The 18,442-nt window shown below is 48.2% G+C and overlaps 1 protein-coding gene across 1 annotated transcript in view; it reads right to left on the reverse strand.

The window, feature by feature from the left end:
• FAM3B (FAM3 metabolism regulating signaling molecule B) overlaps positions 1 to 12,644 on the reverse strand; it is a gene marked incomplete at both ends in the record, with an annotated part of 30,471 nt that extends 17,827 nt beyond the window's left edge. Inside the window, 2 exons of the mRNA XM_080696442.1 lie at positions 11,518 to 11,661; positions 12,566 to 12,644. Of these exons, the coding sequence (XP_080552568.1) occupies positions 11,518 to 11,661; positions 12,566 to 12,644 (223 nt within the window). The remainder of the gene's footprint in view (positions 1 to 11,517; positions 11,662 to 12,565) is intronic.
• Positions 12,645 to 18,442: the final 5,798 nt, after the last annotated feature.

Genomic DNA, 18,442 nt, shown 5'->3' on the forward strand with positions numbered 1-18,442 from the left:
GGAATGATTCTTAAAAGATAAGCCCTGAGGACTTATCACGGGGCAGTAGTAAGACTATACTACCGGGTAGTCCAGTTCCCAGAGAGGTGGCTCTGGGACCACATAACTCAGCAGCACATTGCAACAGGAGGTGGGCAGGGAGCGGGAAGGCGGAGTCTTACTGCTAAGGAGAACAATCCCAGGTGACCAAGGCAGCGTTTCTACCTGGCTGTACAGACCCCGACCCGATTCCTCCAGGACAGCAAGTCCCCAAAGCAGCACAGAGAGAGAGCAGAGATGTTAAATTTAATCTAAAAGTTAAACCCCTGTATGGGGGCTGGGGGGAAGAGAAGGTCAAAGAACATTTCTTTCCAAAAATGCAAGAAAAATCTATAAAAAAAGAATCAGTACTTCAGTGATGTGGCTGAGGGCTGTGCCTACAAATGTATCAAATAAAATTTAAACTCTGAAATATATTTATCCCTCTAAAAAATAACAGTGAATGGGCTTTCTCAGATTTATTAAGGATTTAAAAGGGCTTGTGTGGCTGAAAGCTCAGCTGCTGCACCCCTACCCACCCTACTGACGCCCCCCTCCGGGCTCATGTCGGTGGACCTGGCACCGATGGGCACTGTGAGCAGGTGGCGCTCAGATCCTGCCTCCATCCCACTGCACTGACGGTGCTGGGCTCTTCTTTCCCTCTGGGGTCAGAAGCTTGGTTCAGCCATGGGCTGGGCTGACTTCAACTCTTCCTCGTTCCTCCTTCTTCTGCCTGCCGGATGCATGCTCAGATGCAGGGGCAGGAGCTCGGGGACCAGGTGAGGGGAGCCGGCCACCTGAGCCTGTGAGGTCTTGGGCAAGAGCTCGAGGTCTCCCAGCACAGCTCTCCAGGGTCCCCACGGTCCTTCCTTCGGGGTCAGCAGCAGAGCAGGCCAGCTGCCACACACAGGGCACAAAGGTCCACAGGGAAGCAGCTCCTGGGACTGGGAAGGGGGAGCAGGGCCCCGTGACCTCCCACCAGACTTCCACGGGTGCCCTGCAACGTGTGCAGGGGCATGTCCAGAAGGGAGGCCTTTGCTTTCTTCCAACTGCCCATGAGGCTCTCAGGAGTGTGGTGATGCAGAGGGGGCGGGGGGTGTTTGTGTTTTCTCACGGTGTCTGGGAATGCTGGGAACCCATCTGGCATTTTAAAAGGCAGCAGGCTCTCTGAGCCCCTCTCCCATTTCTCAGAAGCACAAGATGTCCTATGGGGATGAAGAGGAAGCCACTTACAGGGGCTCACTCACCACCCCTCCCAAGGCTCCCCCTGAGAGCCTCACCGAAGCCCACAGGCTTTCCCAAAACTAGAAGGACTACTAAGGAGAAGGTCACGGGGACATGTAGAGGCGGAGGGCCCAACCCTTCAAGGGCTGCTAATGCCAAGACAAGATCGCTCCTGTCGAACCCACACAAAATGAAAGCAGGTAGGCAGGAGGGAGGACTCCTTCCTCCTGCCTGAGATAAACACTGTCTCAGAGACTCCAAATTCCACAAGAAACCTCTCCTCCTGAAGGCACTGTGCGAAGCCAACTTTCAGCAGATTAAAATAAACAGAAGTTCTTAGAATCAGCCTCTGACCTCTCCAGCTCTTAATTTCCCACAGTGGAGTCCAGGAATCTGTCTCTTATAAAATACTTCCTGCCGCGTATGGTGGCTCAATCCCAGGACTTGGGATGCTGAGCCCAGAAGATCCGTTTCAAGGCCAGCCTCCAAGGCCGGCCTCCGCAACACGAGACCCTGTTTCAAAGTAGGGTCTCTGAGCTGGGGGTGTAGCTCTGGAGGTAGGATGCCCCTTGGTTCAATCCCTAGTACCATAAAACGAAACACAAAAACCTTCCTGGTTTGGGAAGTCTGGTCTCTTTCATCCCTTTGAATGAGGAAGATGACTTCAGGGGGTCTAGAAGACTGAATGATAAAATATAGTCTTGTCAGCCTTCAGGAAGGCGGCTTCTGGTTCACGCCGACAGCACTTCAGCCCTTTCAAGCCCTGACACTGATTTATACGAGATTAAAGCCTGGTCCTTGATTCTGCACAGAAATGCTAAGCTCTTCCCATGGCAGAGGGGCAGCTGGCCGTCCACAGACACGGCGTGAGGGCCGCCTTTGCCAGCCCTTTGTGTAAGGGGCCGGGGGAGCACCGCAGCCCGCCTGGGACTCCACAGGCAACAGAACAGGGCCAGGCAGTCAGGGCCGCCTGGCATCTCAGAGCCTCAGAATCTGGTAGCTCCAGGATTGGCACCGTGGCTATCAAGGGAGTGGTGCCCTCACAGCACAGGTGAAGGAGTGGCAGAGGGCTGGGGTGTGAGTAAGCAGAAGGTCTGCCGGCAAATGTGGCCCATGAATCACCAGCCTCGAGCAATTCACTATTGGCCAACATCCCCTGCAGCACCAGATTCCAGACCCTATGCAGGCCCAGGACCCAAAGCAGGGATTTCATTTTTTCTTTCTTTTTTTCTTTTTCTTTTTCTTGTGTGTGTGTGTGTGTGTGTGTGTGTGTGTGTGTTCCTGGGGATGGAACCCAGGGGCCTTCTACCTCCAGTCTACACTCCAAGAACTCCAGGGACCTTCTACCTCTGGGCTATATTCTCAGACCTATTTTATATTTTATTTGAAACAGGGTCTCACTAAGTAGCTGAGGCTGGCTTTGAACCTGCATGATCTTCCTGTCTCAGCCTCCCAAGTACTGGAATTACAAGCATGTGGCACCATGCCAGGCTCAAAGAAGAGATTTAAAAACACCAACTTGGGACAGAGATTCTATGCTTTCTTGCTTTTAAATTCATAAAGCGCTATCTAATGTATACATATATATAATTATTAATCTATAATAGATTTTTGTGTGTGTGGTGCTGAGGATAAAAACCAGGGGCATTCCAACTCTGAGCTATACCATCAGCCTGATATTTTATTTTTTTATTTTGAAACAAGGTCTCACTAAGTTGCAGAGGGCCTCACTAAGTAGCTGAGGCTGGCTGTGAACTCAGATCCTCCTGTCTCAGCCTCCCAAATGCTGGGATTACAAGCATGCGCCACCACGCCTGGCTAATCTACAATAGATTTAAAAAAGTTAGACTTTAGATTTTTTTTTTAGTACTGGGGATTGAACCCAGGGGTGCTCCTCCACGAAACTACATCCTCAGCAGGTTTTTTCTATTTTGAGAAGGGGTCTCACAAGTTGCCCAGGCTGGCATAGAGCTTGCAATCCTCCTGCCTCAGTCTCTCCAGTATGTGGCATTATTGTACCCGGCTTAGAATTTTTCAACATAGAAAACACCTTTGGTTTTTTTTTTGTTGTTGTTGTTGTTTCTCTCTCTCTCTCTCTCTCTCTCTCTCTCTCTCTCTCTCTCTCTCTCTCTGTCTCTCTGTCTCTCTGTCTCTGTCTCTCTCTCTCTCTCTGTGTGTTTTCTGATAGCACTCAAGTGTTAGACTGGCACCCAAATCTTTATGGTAGGATTCATGCTGCCTATGCTCAGGGATTCCTGGAAATCAATGTGCTGTGAGTAGCACAAAGCACCAGACACAGTTAAAGAATCACTTTAACCTTGGACATGCCTGTCATCCCAGGACTTGGGAAGCTGAGACAGGAGGATGGAAGGTTCCGGGACACAGCTCCTGTGACCGTGCATCCCCGCTGTCCTCTCATCCCTGCATCCTTATTAGCACTGAAATGGCCCATGATGTCCATGCTCAAACTGTGCCCAGTAGACCTCGAGCAGTCACGTGTCCCTTCCAAGCCAGAGGGTGGGGACACGGCCAACCTGGCTGCAGCCACCACCAGCCACGCCATCCTCTCTCCTACCCAGGTTTCCAATACTGATAGATAACATGCCTGGGGGTGTGGTGGCTCCCAGGCCTGCCCTAGCAGGGAGCCCAAGCCTCCCAAGTAGGAACTTAGGATGAACTTCACATCATGTATAAAGTTGGATGGAGTGAGGCGTCCTCCGTGCCCTCCTGCAGCAGGCGTCCTCTGTGCCCTCCTGCGGCAGCCTGGCCTCCTTCACAGTTCTTTGCAGAAAGCGGGCATGAAAGCATGCCAAGTCACGCCAAAACTTTTTTTTTTTTTTTTTGCAGTACTAGGGATGGAACCCAGTGGGTTCTACCTACAAGCTACACGCCCAGCCTAATATTTTATTCTTTATTTTGAAACAGGGTCTCAATGAGTTGCAAAGGGCCTCACTAAGTAGCTGAGGCTATCTGCGAACTGTGATCCTCCCATCTCAGCCTCCCGAATGCTAGGATTACAAATGTGCACCACCATGCATGGCTCAAAACTTTTATTAAAACAAAATACCTACATCACGGTCGATTCCTATAAAGTCCTTTCTTTTCTTGGCCATAAGAGGCATTCTGAAAAGTAATGACTTGCATAAACGTTATTAAATTACTGCTCAGTGTTCTACATTTGTGCAAATTAATTTTTTCACAGTATATTTCTGTTTTTAAAAATACAACAGAGCTGGGCGTGGTGGCGCATGCTTGTAATTCCCGTGCTTGGGAGGCTGAGACGGGAGGACTGCACAGGTTCAAAGCCAGCCTCAGCTACTTAGGCTCTCAGCAATTTGGTGAGACCCTGTTTCCAAATAAAATATATTAAAAATATATGTCTGGGAGTAGCCCGGAGGTAGAAAGCCCCTGGGTTCCATCCCCAGTACCACCAAAAAAAAAAAAAAAAAAAAAAAAGCTGGGCATGGTGACACACGCTTGAAATCCCCGCTCTTGGGAGGCAGAGATAGGAGGATCACGCGGTTCAAAGCCAGACGCTCTGGCTTAAGAGACCCTGTTCCCAAATAAAAATATAAAATAGGTCTGAGAGTGTAGCCCGGAGGTAGAAGGGTTTCCAGGAACCACAGTACCACCTAAATAAATAAATAAATAAATAAATAAATAAATAAATAAATAAAATAAAATAAAAATACACCAGAGCTGAGCATGGTGGCGCACGCTTGTAATCCCAGCATTCCAGAGGCTGAGACGGGAGGACCCAGGTTCATGGACAGCCTCAGCTACTTAGTGAGGTCCTTTGCAACTCAGTGAGACTCTGTTTTAAAATAAAGAATAGAGACGTGGCAGCAGCGCCATACTGCCGGAGGCATCGGCGAATTCATGGGACGGCTACAGCAAGCCAAGGTGAGCCACTGCGGAACAGGCAGGCGGGATTTCTCCGCGCAGAGAGCATCTAAAGCTCCCAGTGGCCGAGCTCAGCACACGCTGCAGGGATTCAGAGTGGAAATCAAAACCAAGAAGAAAAACACCAGCCCCACAGCCGAGGGTGTAGCAGCGGCGCCATATTGCCACCAGCGGCAGCAGCACCGAATTCAGCGAGGCCAGTACAGCTACATCTGCGTACTCAAGAACAGTGAGTCAAATTGCGGGCCACAGAGGAGAAATCCCAGTACTGTACTCCCTGGGACTTGACCCAGTGGGGGAGGGGCGGTGGCAGAGATATCACACCATAGGAGAACGTGCAACCTGGCACACCCCCCACAGTCTAAAGCAGCCTCTATTGACTCTCTGGGTCGGAGACTCTGTGATAAAACCCAGTAAAGGAGTAGTGGGGTCTGAGATACTACTGACTTGAGCTCCAGAACACCTTAAGTGAAGTCATAGTGACCCAAGGGAAGAACCCAGAGAAGGCACAAACATCTGAAATCATGGGAAAGAGGAATAATACTGGAGCAATAAATGCCCACAACCCCACAACATCAGAACCTGATAAAACTGAAAATCAGAGATTTCTAGAAGATCAAATCAGAAAAATAACTGTAGAAATAATAGAGGTGCTTCGAAAAGAACTCAGAGAGAGCCAAAAAGAGATAAAGGATGCAATTAATGAAGTAAAGGCCTCAATTCAAAGCACAAACAACCGATTAGAACACATGGAGAACAGAATCTCACTCTTAGAAGATGAGCAAACCAAAAATAAACGCATAGTTTCTAATCTAGAAAAAAATATCCGACAGCAGGAATCTGATATTGAAGAAATATGGGCCCATTTTAAGAGAGCTAACCTAAGAATAATTGGAATAGAGGAGGGAAAAGAAAGTGAAACCAAAGCGATCAACAATCTCTTCAAGGAAGTAATAGCAGAAAATTTTCCAGACATAGAGCAAGAGGTCGATACACAGGTCCAGGAAACTTATAGAACTCCCTTTAGACAGGATCGGAGAAGAGGATCCCCACGCCACATAATTGTCAAAATGACCAATGTGGAAGCCAAGCAGAGAATCTTAAAGGCAACAAAAACAAAGGGCCAAGTGACATTCAGAGGCAAACCAATTAGAATCACTCCAGACTTCCCAAACCAAGTCATGAGAGCCAGAAGGGCTTGGAGTAACATATTCCAAACTCTGAAAGAAAACAACTTCCAGCCAAAAATTTCCTATCCAGCAAAACTTTCTATCAAATTAGATGGAGAAATAAGAAGCTTCCATGACAAACAGAAACTGAAGGAATTTATGTCTTCAAAACCAGCGCTAGAGAAAATACTCAAAGAGATTAACTACAAAGAAGAAATAGGTAACACACTCCAGAACTAGAGAAACAAGATTTTCCATCCAACAGACAACTAAGATTGGTTATCTGTGGAGATTCATTATTTATGTTAGTCTTTTACCTATCTCTAAAGGGTATTGTTTGCCTTTATTGTTGTCAATTTCTAGGATTTCTAGTTGGAATATTAATATACCTTCAGATATAGCATTTGGAAATATTTTATCCCATTCTATTAGTAACTGTTAACTCTGTTTACATTGTCTTTGGATATACAATTTTTTTTTATTTTTTAGGGAGTTTGTATACTCCTCTGTTGCCTGTGCCATTGAAATCATAAACAAGAAATCACTGCCAATTTCAATGTTGTGAGGTTTTATGACCCAGATTTTCTCCTAAAAGTTTATAGTATTAAGATTTATATTTAGGTCTATTATCTATTTTGAGTTAATATTTGTATATGGGATTAGGTAAGGGTCCAATTTTAATCTTTTCCATGTAATTATTATTTTTTAACAATATTTAGTTAAAAGATTAATATTTCCACCACCAAATGTTCGTGGAAACCTTGTCAAAAATAACTTGACAATATAGGGAAGAATTTAGGTCTAGGCTTTTATTTAACTCCAATGGTTTATATATCTGCCTTTAGAATAGTACTACACTGTTTCAATTATTGTAGCTTTATATGGTTTGAAATCAGAAAATATATATCTTCTAGCTTTGTTCTTTTTCAAGATCGTTGTGGGTACCTAGAGTCCATATTCCATATTAGGATAGATTTTTTTTTTCTGAAAAATAAATATATAAATATATGATAGTTTCACCTAAAAAATAGAAAAAAAATATTCTCTGGTAAGAAAGAAAGCAAAAAGAAATATTGAAATGTTATCTTTAAGTCATCAAAAGCTTGGTATCAGACAAATGAAACTGTTATGTGAGATTATCATTTTTAATTTTAGATAAATTGCCATAATACTAGATGTCAACTACTAAGCCAAGCATGGGAGGGAGGGATGGGGAGAGAATGGGGTGGGAATTGGGCGGGGGCTGACTGGGAAAAGTGTGCATGTATGTCTACAAAAGTATGTATCCTACTATGATGTATGAATACAGTGCACCAATAAAAAAAAATATTGCTTTAAGATAAAAAAAATAAATAAATAAAATAAAATAAAATAAAGAATAAAAAACAGGGCGAGATGAAGCTCGTGTGCCAGTATTGGGAATGGCCTAGAAAGATTTGAGAAAGCTGTAATTATTAAGATATTTCAAAAATTGGGTGAGGGGCAAATCTGTAAAAGACGGTGGTCAAGGTTTTGGTCAAGAAGCAAACAGCTACTGAAACTTAGATTGACTTAGCTAAAAGTAATGAGCAAGTCCATAGGAGAGGGGAGTTAGGACTTCCTCTTTCTAAAGACAGATCTACATAATAATCTGGCTAGGATGGGAGGAGGGGATTGACCTTTGTGAAAGACACCTTGGTGGGAAAGTAAGGGGAGGTACCTTACAGGGACGTTACTATGTCAGAATTATGTGAACAAGGTGGAGGTCATGTGTATAAGAAGTCTGGGCCACGTGTTGTATCTCGGTGAATTCGTTCGAACCACCACCCCCGCCCCGTGCCACTTCTGAATGGCATGGGGCTTTAACTGTCTTCTGTATTTCTATCTTTTTAATAAACTTCTTTATATCTTCAGCAAGAGTCCGGGCTAATATATATTTATCCTTAGCTCAGGACAAGAACCCGCAGTTTTTCTGTTTTGTGTTTTTTTGTGTTTTGAGGGAAATTGTGTCCAGAACCCTAACAGGGGTCTCCGGGGACAGTTTCCCCAAAACCATAACATATTCTCAAACCGTAACAGCTCGGAAGTAGAATGCCTCTGGGTCCCATCACCAGCACCACACACACACTCGCGCGCACACACACATCAGCATTTACATCAGCATTTTTTTAGACCTGAAAATTAATACATTTTATTTTCTCTTAATTAAACATTTTACCTGAGCCATTTTAATTTTAATTTTTAATTTTTTAATTTTTATTTTTTATAAGTGTAACATACTGAGAGTGGTGTACATTTACATTGTGCTTCATGCCCTTCCCCCTCTATTTCCCTCCCCCACCTCAGTAGAGCGTGTCCAGGTTAATCATGTTGTATTTATGCTAGTACACATATTCGGATGTAGCTCCTCCATGGAACAACCTCAGCTTTCTTCCTCTCCTATCCTTCCGTTCAAGCTTTGCTGAGATTTCCCCTCCATCCTCTGGAGTCCCTCTGGTATTACCACTACTCCCTAGCTTGGGCATATTAGAGAAAACCTATGTCCCTTCTCTTTCTGTGCTTGACTAATCTCACTTAACATAATGTTCTTTAGTTCCTTCCATCTTCTTGCAAATGCTATTATTTTATTCTTCTTTATAGCTGAATAAAATTCCATTGTGTTTATTTCCCATAATTTTGCAATCCATTCATCTGTTGATGGAGATCTAGGTTGGTTCCATATTTTGGCTATTGCAAACTGTGCTGCTATGAACATGGGTATGCATATGTTGCTGTAGTTCTCTGATTTCAACCCCTTTGGAAAGATACCCAGGAGTGGTATAGTCAGATCAAATGGTGGATCTATTCCCAGTTTTCTAAGGAATCTCCACACAGATCTCCATAGTGGCTGAACTACTTTGCACTCCCACCAACAGTGTAAAAGAGTTCCTCTTTCCCCACATCCTCGCCAGCATTTGTTGCTGTTTGATTTCTTTATGCTTGCCACTCTGACTGGGGTTAGATGGAATCTCAGTGTAGTTTTGATTTGCATCTTCCTGATGGCCAGTGATGTAGAACATCTTTTCATGTATCTATTGGCCATTTGTATCTCTTCTTTTGTGAAGTGTCTATTTAGTTCATTTGCCCATTTCTTGATTGGGTTGTTTGTTTTGCTAGTGTAGAGTCTTTTGAGCTCTTTGTATATTCTGGATATTAGCCCCCTATCAGAGTGGTGGCTGGTAAAGATCTTCTCCCATTCTGTAGGCTTCCTCTTTAGGTTCTTGATGGTTTCCTTTGATGAGAAGAAACTTTTTAGTTTGAAGAGATCCCACTTATTAATTCTTGCTTTAATTTCCTGTGCTTTGGAAGTCTTATTGAGAAAGTCACTCCCTGTGCCTATATGTTGGAGTGTAGATCCTATGCCTTTCTCTAATAACTTCACAGTCTCAGGTCTAATTTCTAAGTCTTTGATCCATCTCGAGTTGATTCCTGTGCATGGTGAGAAGTAAGGATTCAGATCCAACTTTCTGCAAATGGATAGCCAGTTCTCCCAACACCATTTGTTGAAAAGGCTGTCTGTCTTTTCTCCAGCATGAGTTTGGCCCCTTTGACAAAGATCAGTTGACTATAGATGTGTGGGTTTGTTTCTGTATCTTCTATTCTGTTCCACTGGTCAGTCTGCCTATTGTTGTGCCAATACCATGCTGTTTTTACTACTATTGCTCTATAGTATAATTTGAAGTCTGGGATTGTGATGCCTCCTGCCTGGTTCTTGTTGCTGAGAATTGATTTGGCTATTCTGGGTCTTTTCTTTCTCCATACAAAATTCATAACTGATATTTCCGGGTCTATGAGAAATGTTGTTGGTATTTTAATGGGGATTGCATTGAATCTATAGGTTACTTTTGGCAGAATGGTCATTTTGATTATATTAATTCTGCCTATCCATGAGCAAGGGAGATCTTTCCATCTTCCAAGGTCTTCTTCAGTTTCTTTCTTTAATGTTTTGTAGTTTTCTCTGTAGAGGTCTTTTACATCTTTGGTTAGGTTTATTCCTAGGTATTTTATTGGTTTAGAGGTTATAGTAAATGGAATAGTTTTCTTTATTTCTTTCTCAGTGTTTATTTTCAAAGAAATATTTTTAAAAAGCACAGTTTATGCCCTAGCCTTCCAAGGGTTTCCAATACAACCTAAAAAGGGTCTTTTGTAATTTCCCTCTTGTTCCCCCACTGTATTTGCATTCCAAACAACTATTCTTATTAAAAACATCCCACCTGTAAAGTTTCTTTGTTCTGGTTCCTAAGCAAACATTAGAATTTGGCTTCCAAGTGCTTTCCTAACCAGCTCTGACAGTCTCAGCAATAAAGGATGAAACTCAAACACAGGCTCTCACAGGAGGGCGCCAGGTGGGAGGTTGTTAGTAGGCACCTACTAACTCGGTGACTAAGTAGACTTCGATAACAGACACTTCCTTTTGTGATAACCAAATCTTTCCTGGAGCAGGAATTATAAAATAAAATTGATATTGGAACTCAAGGAACCCAGAGGCCCAATGGGAAGGCACCATTTGTGAAGAGAAAGTGGCTGTCTCCAGACCCCTGTCTTCAGGCGCCGTGATCTCCCTTAAGGGATGCCCGTCTCCCACTCTGTACTGGTCACAAGGCATGGGGTCGCTCTGTGATATTCCGATCCAGCAGTCTGAGTGGACCAGGACTCTGTGCTCCAAGCCAAATGGTCCTCAAGACTGTGCGCTGCTCACCCTTTGTTTAACGGAGACTCTTGTTGCCTCCTCAGAGGCTTTCTCTGACCACCACTCTCAAATGGCATTGGCTCAGCATTTGCTCCCACTGGAAGGCGGAGCCCTGCAACGCTCCACCTGCCCAGGCTGCTGGCCAAAGCACCATCCTGTCTATCCTCTGAGCATCTCCCCTGCGCTGGGTATTTCTGTCCTCCCCATTCAATCCTTGCTTCCGCTTCCCAAGCCAGGACCTGACAGGATGGCTTCTGAGAAGTGCTTGGTCCTTTAGAAAACTTAAAAAAGAGGATGGGTCAAAGTCTGGCTGTAGGCCTGGGGTCACGTCTCACGTGGTCATGAGCAGTGTGCCCTGCCTGTGGCTGGCGTGGGAACTGCTGGGATGGATGTTCCAGAACGTTCTCTGCCCCTCCCCGCCCTCTCCTCCTCAGCTGAAGTCAGGCCCGCTCCTGCAGATCACTGGCAGGTCCTCCACCCCGCCCACGAGCTCACCTTTGAGGACTGGTCTCTCTCCCATGCTCCGGATGCTGTAGATGGCGCTGGACAGAGGTGCGTCTGGAATGAGCTCTGCGAGCAGGTACCCGGAGTACCAGGCGCACATGGAGGCGAAGACAAAGAATATTGCCTTGAAGACACCTGGAGAGAGAGAGCGAGCTGAGACGGAGGCTGCGGAGGCACAGGCCGCCCGGCGCATGCGCTGGGTGCAGCCGGCCAGGCTCCGAGCTCCCTAATGTCCTAGGATCCCAAACGTCTGGTAACGCAGCTGTGCCGCTACTGGAAAACTGCTTTGGGGTTAATGGGGACTGAGCCTGTATTGATTGTTAATAAGCTGTATTAATGGCTAGTAAGCTTCCATACCTAGGCAAAACAATAAAATCCTTTTCTCTGCCTCTAAGCTGTGTCAGCCAAGAGCTGTAGCCAAGATTGACCTAGGTCAGCTAAAAGCTAGCTGTTAGCCCAGCTAACCAGGGAATGTTAAAACAAACACGGGTTTAAGTTGAGAAAGAACCCTCTATTGATTACCAAGTACACAAAAGAGTTGTAGCCCAGGTCTCCATACTTTAAAGACAAATTCATACCTTAAAGGCAATAACAAGAATAATAAGACAATATAATAAATAGCTTCTAGCAGATAGCGATAGAAAAGGGATGGAAACTCCCGAAGGACACGGGCACATACCGTGTGACCCCTGACCTTGCTAACCAAGTAACACTTCTTGGCCATACATCTAACAGGAAAGGCTTGAACCACAGAGATAACTGGTGGGTCTGCGCCTGCGCTGGGTCAGGGGGAGGTGGAAAGACCATTGGCTAAGCAGGATGAGAGGAAGGAGAGCATAAATCCTTACAAAAACTGTTTTGTGTTCAGAAGCTTCAGTGTCTCACTTCAAGGCACTCCACTGCGTTTCTCGCTCTAACTCAGTGCTTTATTATTCTGTCCTTTTTTCTACCTTTGTAATAATAAAATTTGCTTAAGCTCATAGCAGTATAGTATTTTTCCTAAACTAGCTAAGAACAAGAACCCACGTCGACATCTCACACCGCGACAGCAGCCACACGGTCCCTTCTGACACCCGCTCACATCTGCCCCTGAGCTGGACTCGAGTCTCCGGGGGCATCGCCACCGCATCACGCTGACAATGCGTGTGTGCAACGACTGGCTGGAGGCCGGCCCATAACACCAGGAGTGCCCACACTTGTCCTGTGGTCAGAGACCCCGGAGACGCCTTCGGCTGAGGCTCCGTCCTCCCCGGAGCAGCAGCCGCGGGAGCCTCCAGGTTCCTAGGAAAAGGCTTTGCCCTCCGCCTGGATTCCCTAAGCCCAACACCGCCTTACAAGATGAGAAGAGCCACGGAGACAGCAAAGAAAGGAAACTGTGGCCCTGATGGAGTCAGGGGAAGCCCAGGCGTAGTCGGGCAGCCAGCCGTGCGGCGATCTCCAAACCCGAGCGGGTTTTCTGTCCCCATCCAGAGTCTGGAGTAGAGACAAGCTCCCTTGCTGTGTCGCTGTGTCGGGGGCCAGGGGCCAGCTCTCCATCGCTCCTCACTGAGTGTGCAGCCACAGAAGCTAACGTGCAAATCTGGGCCTCCAGCAGGAGCCCCGGGTCCCTTCCGTCCCTGTCCTTGTCTTCATGGCTGCAGAAACCCAAACCTCTGCCCAGCAGCCTGGCAGCGGGCACGTGCTCCAGGCTTCCGTGTCCAGCCGCGGGTCCCGGCCCCTGTGCAAACTCCCGTCCATCCCCAGGGTCACCTGCTGCCCTCGCTGGGTGGAGCAGCATGTACCAATACTTCTGGGCCCCTTAGCGTTTTGTCCTTTCTAGTATAAACCTTAACATTAATTCTCTTTGTTTTCCAAACCACACAGTCCCCAGGATTATTGAGACATTGGCTTTCTTTTGGGAAAGGCCTGAGACAGTGAGGTCACTGTCATTTCTAGGATTAAAGGGACATCTTAAAGCCAGATAAACCCACCATAGGAAAGGAAATGAGGCAGGTGTGGGCTCCCCGGCACTCTCCTGCCTCCCAGGGGCACACCAGAGCACACCCACTCTGCAAGGTGGCTCACCCTAACTCCTCTGCAGGCACGCCCCTCTGGCTAGTTCCTATGCCTAGAGTGCCTCCCCCATGCCACCTGACACTGAGCCTGACAGCCCACTCAGCCCTCCCAAGCCCCTGCCCCAGGACCCTTGCACATCTAGTACTGAATAGCATGGTGTTCTAGAGAGTTCTGTCGGGAGCCAGGCATGGTGGTACATTTCTGGAGAGCCAATGACTTGTCAGATCGCAAGTTTGAGGCCAGCCAGGGCAAGTCAGACCCTGTCTCAAAATAAAAAGGGCTGGGGGTGTAGCTCAGTGGTGGCGCATGCCTGGGTTAAAATAGCTCTGTTGGGTGGGCTGTGTGTCCGGGCGGCAGCAGTGGCCTCTGTACCCCGGGAGCATCAGGCAGTGGCCAGTTTGATCCAGTGGCCTGTGTGAAGAAGAAAAGTGGCAGACCAGGACACGGGAGGGCCTTCCAGGTCACATCACGGGGACCCGAGCAGAGAGCTGCTGTGGGTCACGCAGAGGGTGAGAAGCAGCACGGGTATCCTCCAGACAGCTGCATGCGGGGAAGGGCAGTTGTTCCCAGCTCAACAAGAAAGCTGGGTGGAGGTGATGGCTCAGGCCTCCTAGGAAGTGTCTGTGTTTCAGGGGAGGGGTGCAGCAATGGCCTCCAGGCTGGCAGGTGACCGGCTGGGAATGCCAGGAGGACCCACGCCAGTACCACCGCTAGGGTGGGAGGGCACATCCAGGACCAGTGCACCATCTGCTGGGGTGCACACAGGGTGAGCCTAGGTCTACCACACAGGTGCAGAGGGATCCCAGCCACCAGGAGGAGGGCCAGCCCAAGGGCCAGCGGGGGTCAGACATAACCAAGGCAGGACTTAAGTCCCGAGGCCACCATTGCAAACTACCCAGACTGGGGGAGTGGGCGGAGGGCAGGGTCCAGCCACAGAGATTTATTTTCTCAAGATTCCCAGGACTCCAGGTCCAAAATCAAAGTGTTGGCAGATGACATCGTCTCCAAGTGTCTGCACATGGTGGACCCTCTGTGTGTCTGGGTCCTCGTTTTTGCTTCTTGTCCCTAGTTATGGGGGACCAGGGCCCGTCCTGATGACCTCATTTTAACTTAATTACCTCTTTATGACCTTGTCTCCAAGGGTCACATTCTGAGGCTGGGGCGTCTGGGCAGAGGGGACGATTTGGCCCTTACTTCTCAGCATTAGGCAAGCAGTGGCTTCTCCACTGGCCACCTGCCACAGGTCAGTGCTGGGTGACCACAGAACAGGAAGGACTAGAGACAGCCTGTGAAGATCAAGGTCCCAGTGGGCTCAGGGTGGGGTTTGGGGAGGAACAGGCTCTGAGACCACTCCCGCCCTGCTGGGAAGGGATCTGGTGGTTTCCCGGCAGGGCTGAAGTGCCCAGGAACCCTCCTGTCCAGGGCCCAGCCTTTCCTCATGCAATAAAAGAGATAAATATGCAATTTATCACTTGCTCCTGGGAGCCTTCTTGGCACCCAGCAGCTATGCAGAGTGTGAGCAGAGGTCAGCAGGGAGCTGGCAATTCTGTCCCCACAGACCAAGGCACGGCAGGCAGCCTCACTCACCTGGACCCTCCAATCTCCACGTCTAACTGGAGAGAACCCTGAAGTCAGACAATGGCCATGCCAAGAACAACACCAGATCTTTAGCAAACAAGGTCAATGGTCCAAGCGGGTATGGTGGCACACGCCTGTAATCCCAGCATTTGGGAGGCTGAGACCGGAAGATCACGGTTCCCGGACAGCCTCAGCTATTTAGTGAGGTCCTTTGCAACTCTCAGTGAGACTTAGTTTCAAAATAAAGAATGTAAAATGGGGCAGGGGGTGTAGCTCGGAGGTAGAATGCCCCTGGGTTCCATCCCTAGTACCACAGTAAATAAATAAATACATAAATAATAAAAAAATTTGATGGTCCGCAGGTGACCTCTCTCACAATCACACAGGCCCAGGTAAACACAACCCTGGTGTTATTTGGAAGTGTTGTAAAGACCAACCCCATACGTAGCTCATGACTGAGTCATGAAGTCAAGGAGTAAGCCTTAGCCTTTGGCACTCTGCCTGCACAACCAGCAAAACAGTATTTATTTATTTATTTATTTATTTATTTATTTATTTATTGGTGGTACTGGGGGTGGAACCCAGAAGTTTTTCTACCTCTGGGCTATACTCCAGGATCTATTTTGTACTTTATTTGGAAACAGGGTCTCACTAAGTAGCTGAAGCTAGCTTTGAACCTGTGCTATCCTCCTGTCTCAGCCTCCCAAGCGCTGGGGTTACAAGCGTGGGCCACCACGCCTGGCCTCAAGACGGTATTTTAATTAGGCGAGATAGAAATGATGAAAAATTCTCCCCAAATAGCTGTCATGAAAGTCAGTGCCCAAAGGGAGATGCCATATATACAAGCACGTGTTGCTCGATGACAGGATTTATTCTTAAAAACTGGTCTGCGGGTGATTTTGTGGCTGTGCGTTCAGATTGCAGTTATATAGAAATTAAGACAGCTGCAGTATTATTCAGTAGTGCGAGATCACACAATCTTAGACACGTAGATACACATATACAAAGAGGCGTCTGCCTCTTCACCCTCAATCCACACCAGGTAGAAAAACAGTGCTACTCCTGCGTAAACAGACTTTAAAGAAAATAAGAGCATTTTACACAAGAAGACACCAATCATAAAATGTGGTTCTCCAGCCAGGTATGGTGGCACTTGTAACTACAATACTTGGGAGGCTGAGACAGGAGGATCATAGGTTTCAGTACAGCCTCGGCTACCTATCGAGACCCTTTTTCACAATAAGAAATATAAAAGGACTGGACGTAGAGCTTAGAGGTAGAATGCCCCTAAATTCAATCCCCAGAACCACTAAAAAAAAAAAAAAAATGTGACTTGCTACATTTGGGAATGGAACAGAAAGGTCGGGTTGAGCGCTTTCTGGGGTGTGACCCCTGCCTTCCAGGTTTGTACACTGGCAGCTGCCTCCCTGTTCCTCTGGGGAAGAAGCATCCTCCTCAGGCTATAGCAAGAGAATGGCAAAGTCCGCTAGAAAGGGCAACCCTAACCCTAACCCCTAACTGCAACCCAACCCCTAACCCCAACCCCAACACCTAACCCTAACCCCATCCCCTAACCCCTAACCCCTAACTCCAACCCAACCCCTAACCCCAACCCCTAACCCTAACCCTAACCCCTAACCCTAACCCCAACCCCTAACCCCAACCCCTAACCCTAACCCCTAACACTAACCCCTAACCCCAACCCCTAACCCCTAACCCCAAACCCTAACCCCTAACCCCAACCCCTAACCCTCACCCCAACCCCTAACCCCTAACCCCAACTCCTAACCCTGGGCGGGGCTGAGGGGAAGGGTGGCCCTGAGGAGGTGGCGTCTCTGGTGACGGAGGAGCTGCTGAAGACAGCTGGGGTTTTCCTTTCTTCCTGGCTATTTCCCAAACCTTCCACAGTGCCCAGTAGTTTGAAACCAGGAAAAAATAAACACAGCCTTCTTTTTTTAAAACACTAAGGGAGCCAGGTGTGGTGGCACATGCTTGAATCCCAGTACTTGGGAGGCTGAGACAAGAGGCTGGAAGGTTAGACAGGAGGATCAGCTCCTTAGTGAGGCCCTCCACAACTCAGTGAGACCCTGGTTCAAAATAAAGAATAAAGCATAGGGCTGGGGATGTAGCTCAGAGGTAGAATGCCCCTAGGTTCCACCCCCAGCTACACACACACACACACACACACACACACACACACACACCCCAAAACCTAAGGGGACTGTCGTACGCAGCAGTTGTGAGGAATTCTGTCCCAGTGGGTTCCCAGGTTCTCCCAATAACCCTGCCCCACTGTGCCCTCAACCTCTCGCATGTCCCCGGGCTGATCAGCTTGCTTTGTGGCTGGCTCCAGGCTCCACCTGGAGAAGCCCCACACATCGTCCCCAAGAGCCCCAACGCCTGCAGCGAGCCCTTCCTGGCTGCGGTCTTGGGCACTCTGCCCAGGCTGGTGCTTTCTGCTCCAGAGAAGGAGCCAGCTGGATGGTGCCCTCCGCCCTAACCCAGCACTCGCCCTCCTGGTAAGATACACCCTGGGAAAGGTGCACCCAGGCCAGGGTAGTAGGAGACACTGGATGAACAGGTCCAAAACGCTAGCCCCGCAGCAGCTCTGAAACCTCAGTCCCCCTGGATTCCAGAGCCCATTCCTGCTCCCAGATCTAAGAGGAGGTGGTGTGGCAGGTTAGGAGGTGCCCCGGACTATTATTCCCTGCCCAGGCCCCTCCCTCACCCCACAGTGGGAGGGGGCGCACTCACCATTAGCCATGGGGCGCATCTCCAGGGCCGCTCCCCACCAGCCTGGCCCTTGGAGGCAGCCCCTAGCGACCTGGCTAGGGAGCCTCACTGGCTGGGTGGCAGGTGGCAGAGCACCGCACCCAGGAGGGGGAGCCGGCAGGAGGTGTGGCAGCTGCCTGCAAATGGGAGGTAAGAGCTCCGCAGGGCAGGTGCGGCTGGGCCAAGCCCCGTGGGCGCCCTGGAGCTACCAGGTCACTGTGGAGAGGGGACAGGACATGCTCCCTGCTGGGCAGACCAGAGGCAAAAGCTGGTGCGACCCAAGAAGCTAAGCAAGGTATACTACAGAGGACACTGCGCCTTAATACTGTCCTCCCCAGGCTCCAACTTAATGTCCGGCATCAGAACACATCAGCTGCGTGGCTGAGCCTTTTTAAACTTAAAGGAGTCCGGCGTCAAGGGCCAGGTGCTGGAACTCTGCTCCAAGGCGTGTGGCTGCCTCTTGGTTTCACCCAGGACAGTGGCGCTGCCACCCAGCTCCGGCTGCCTCTTG

This window comes from Muscardinus avellanarius, assembly GCF_963383645.1.
Source record: "Muscardinus avellanarius genome assembly, chromosome: 5".
Lineage (NCBI taxonomy): Eukaryota > Metazoa > Chordata > Mammalia > Rodentia > Gliridae > Muscardinus > Muscardinus avellanarius.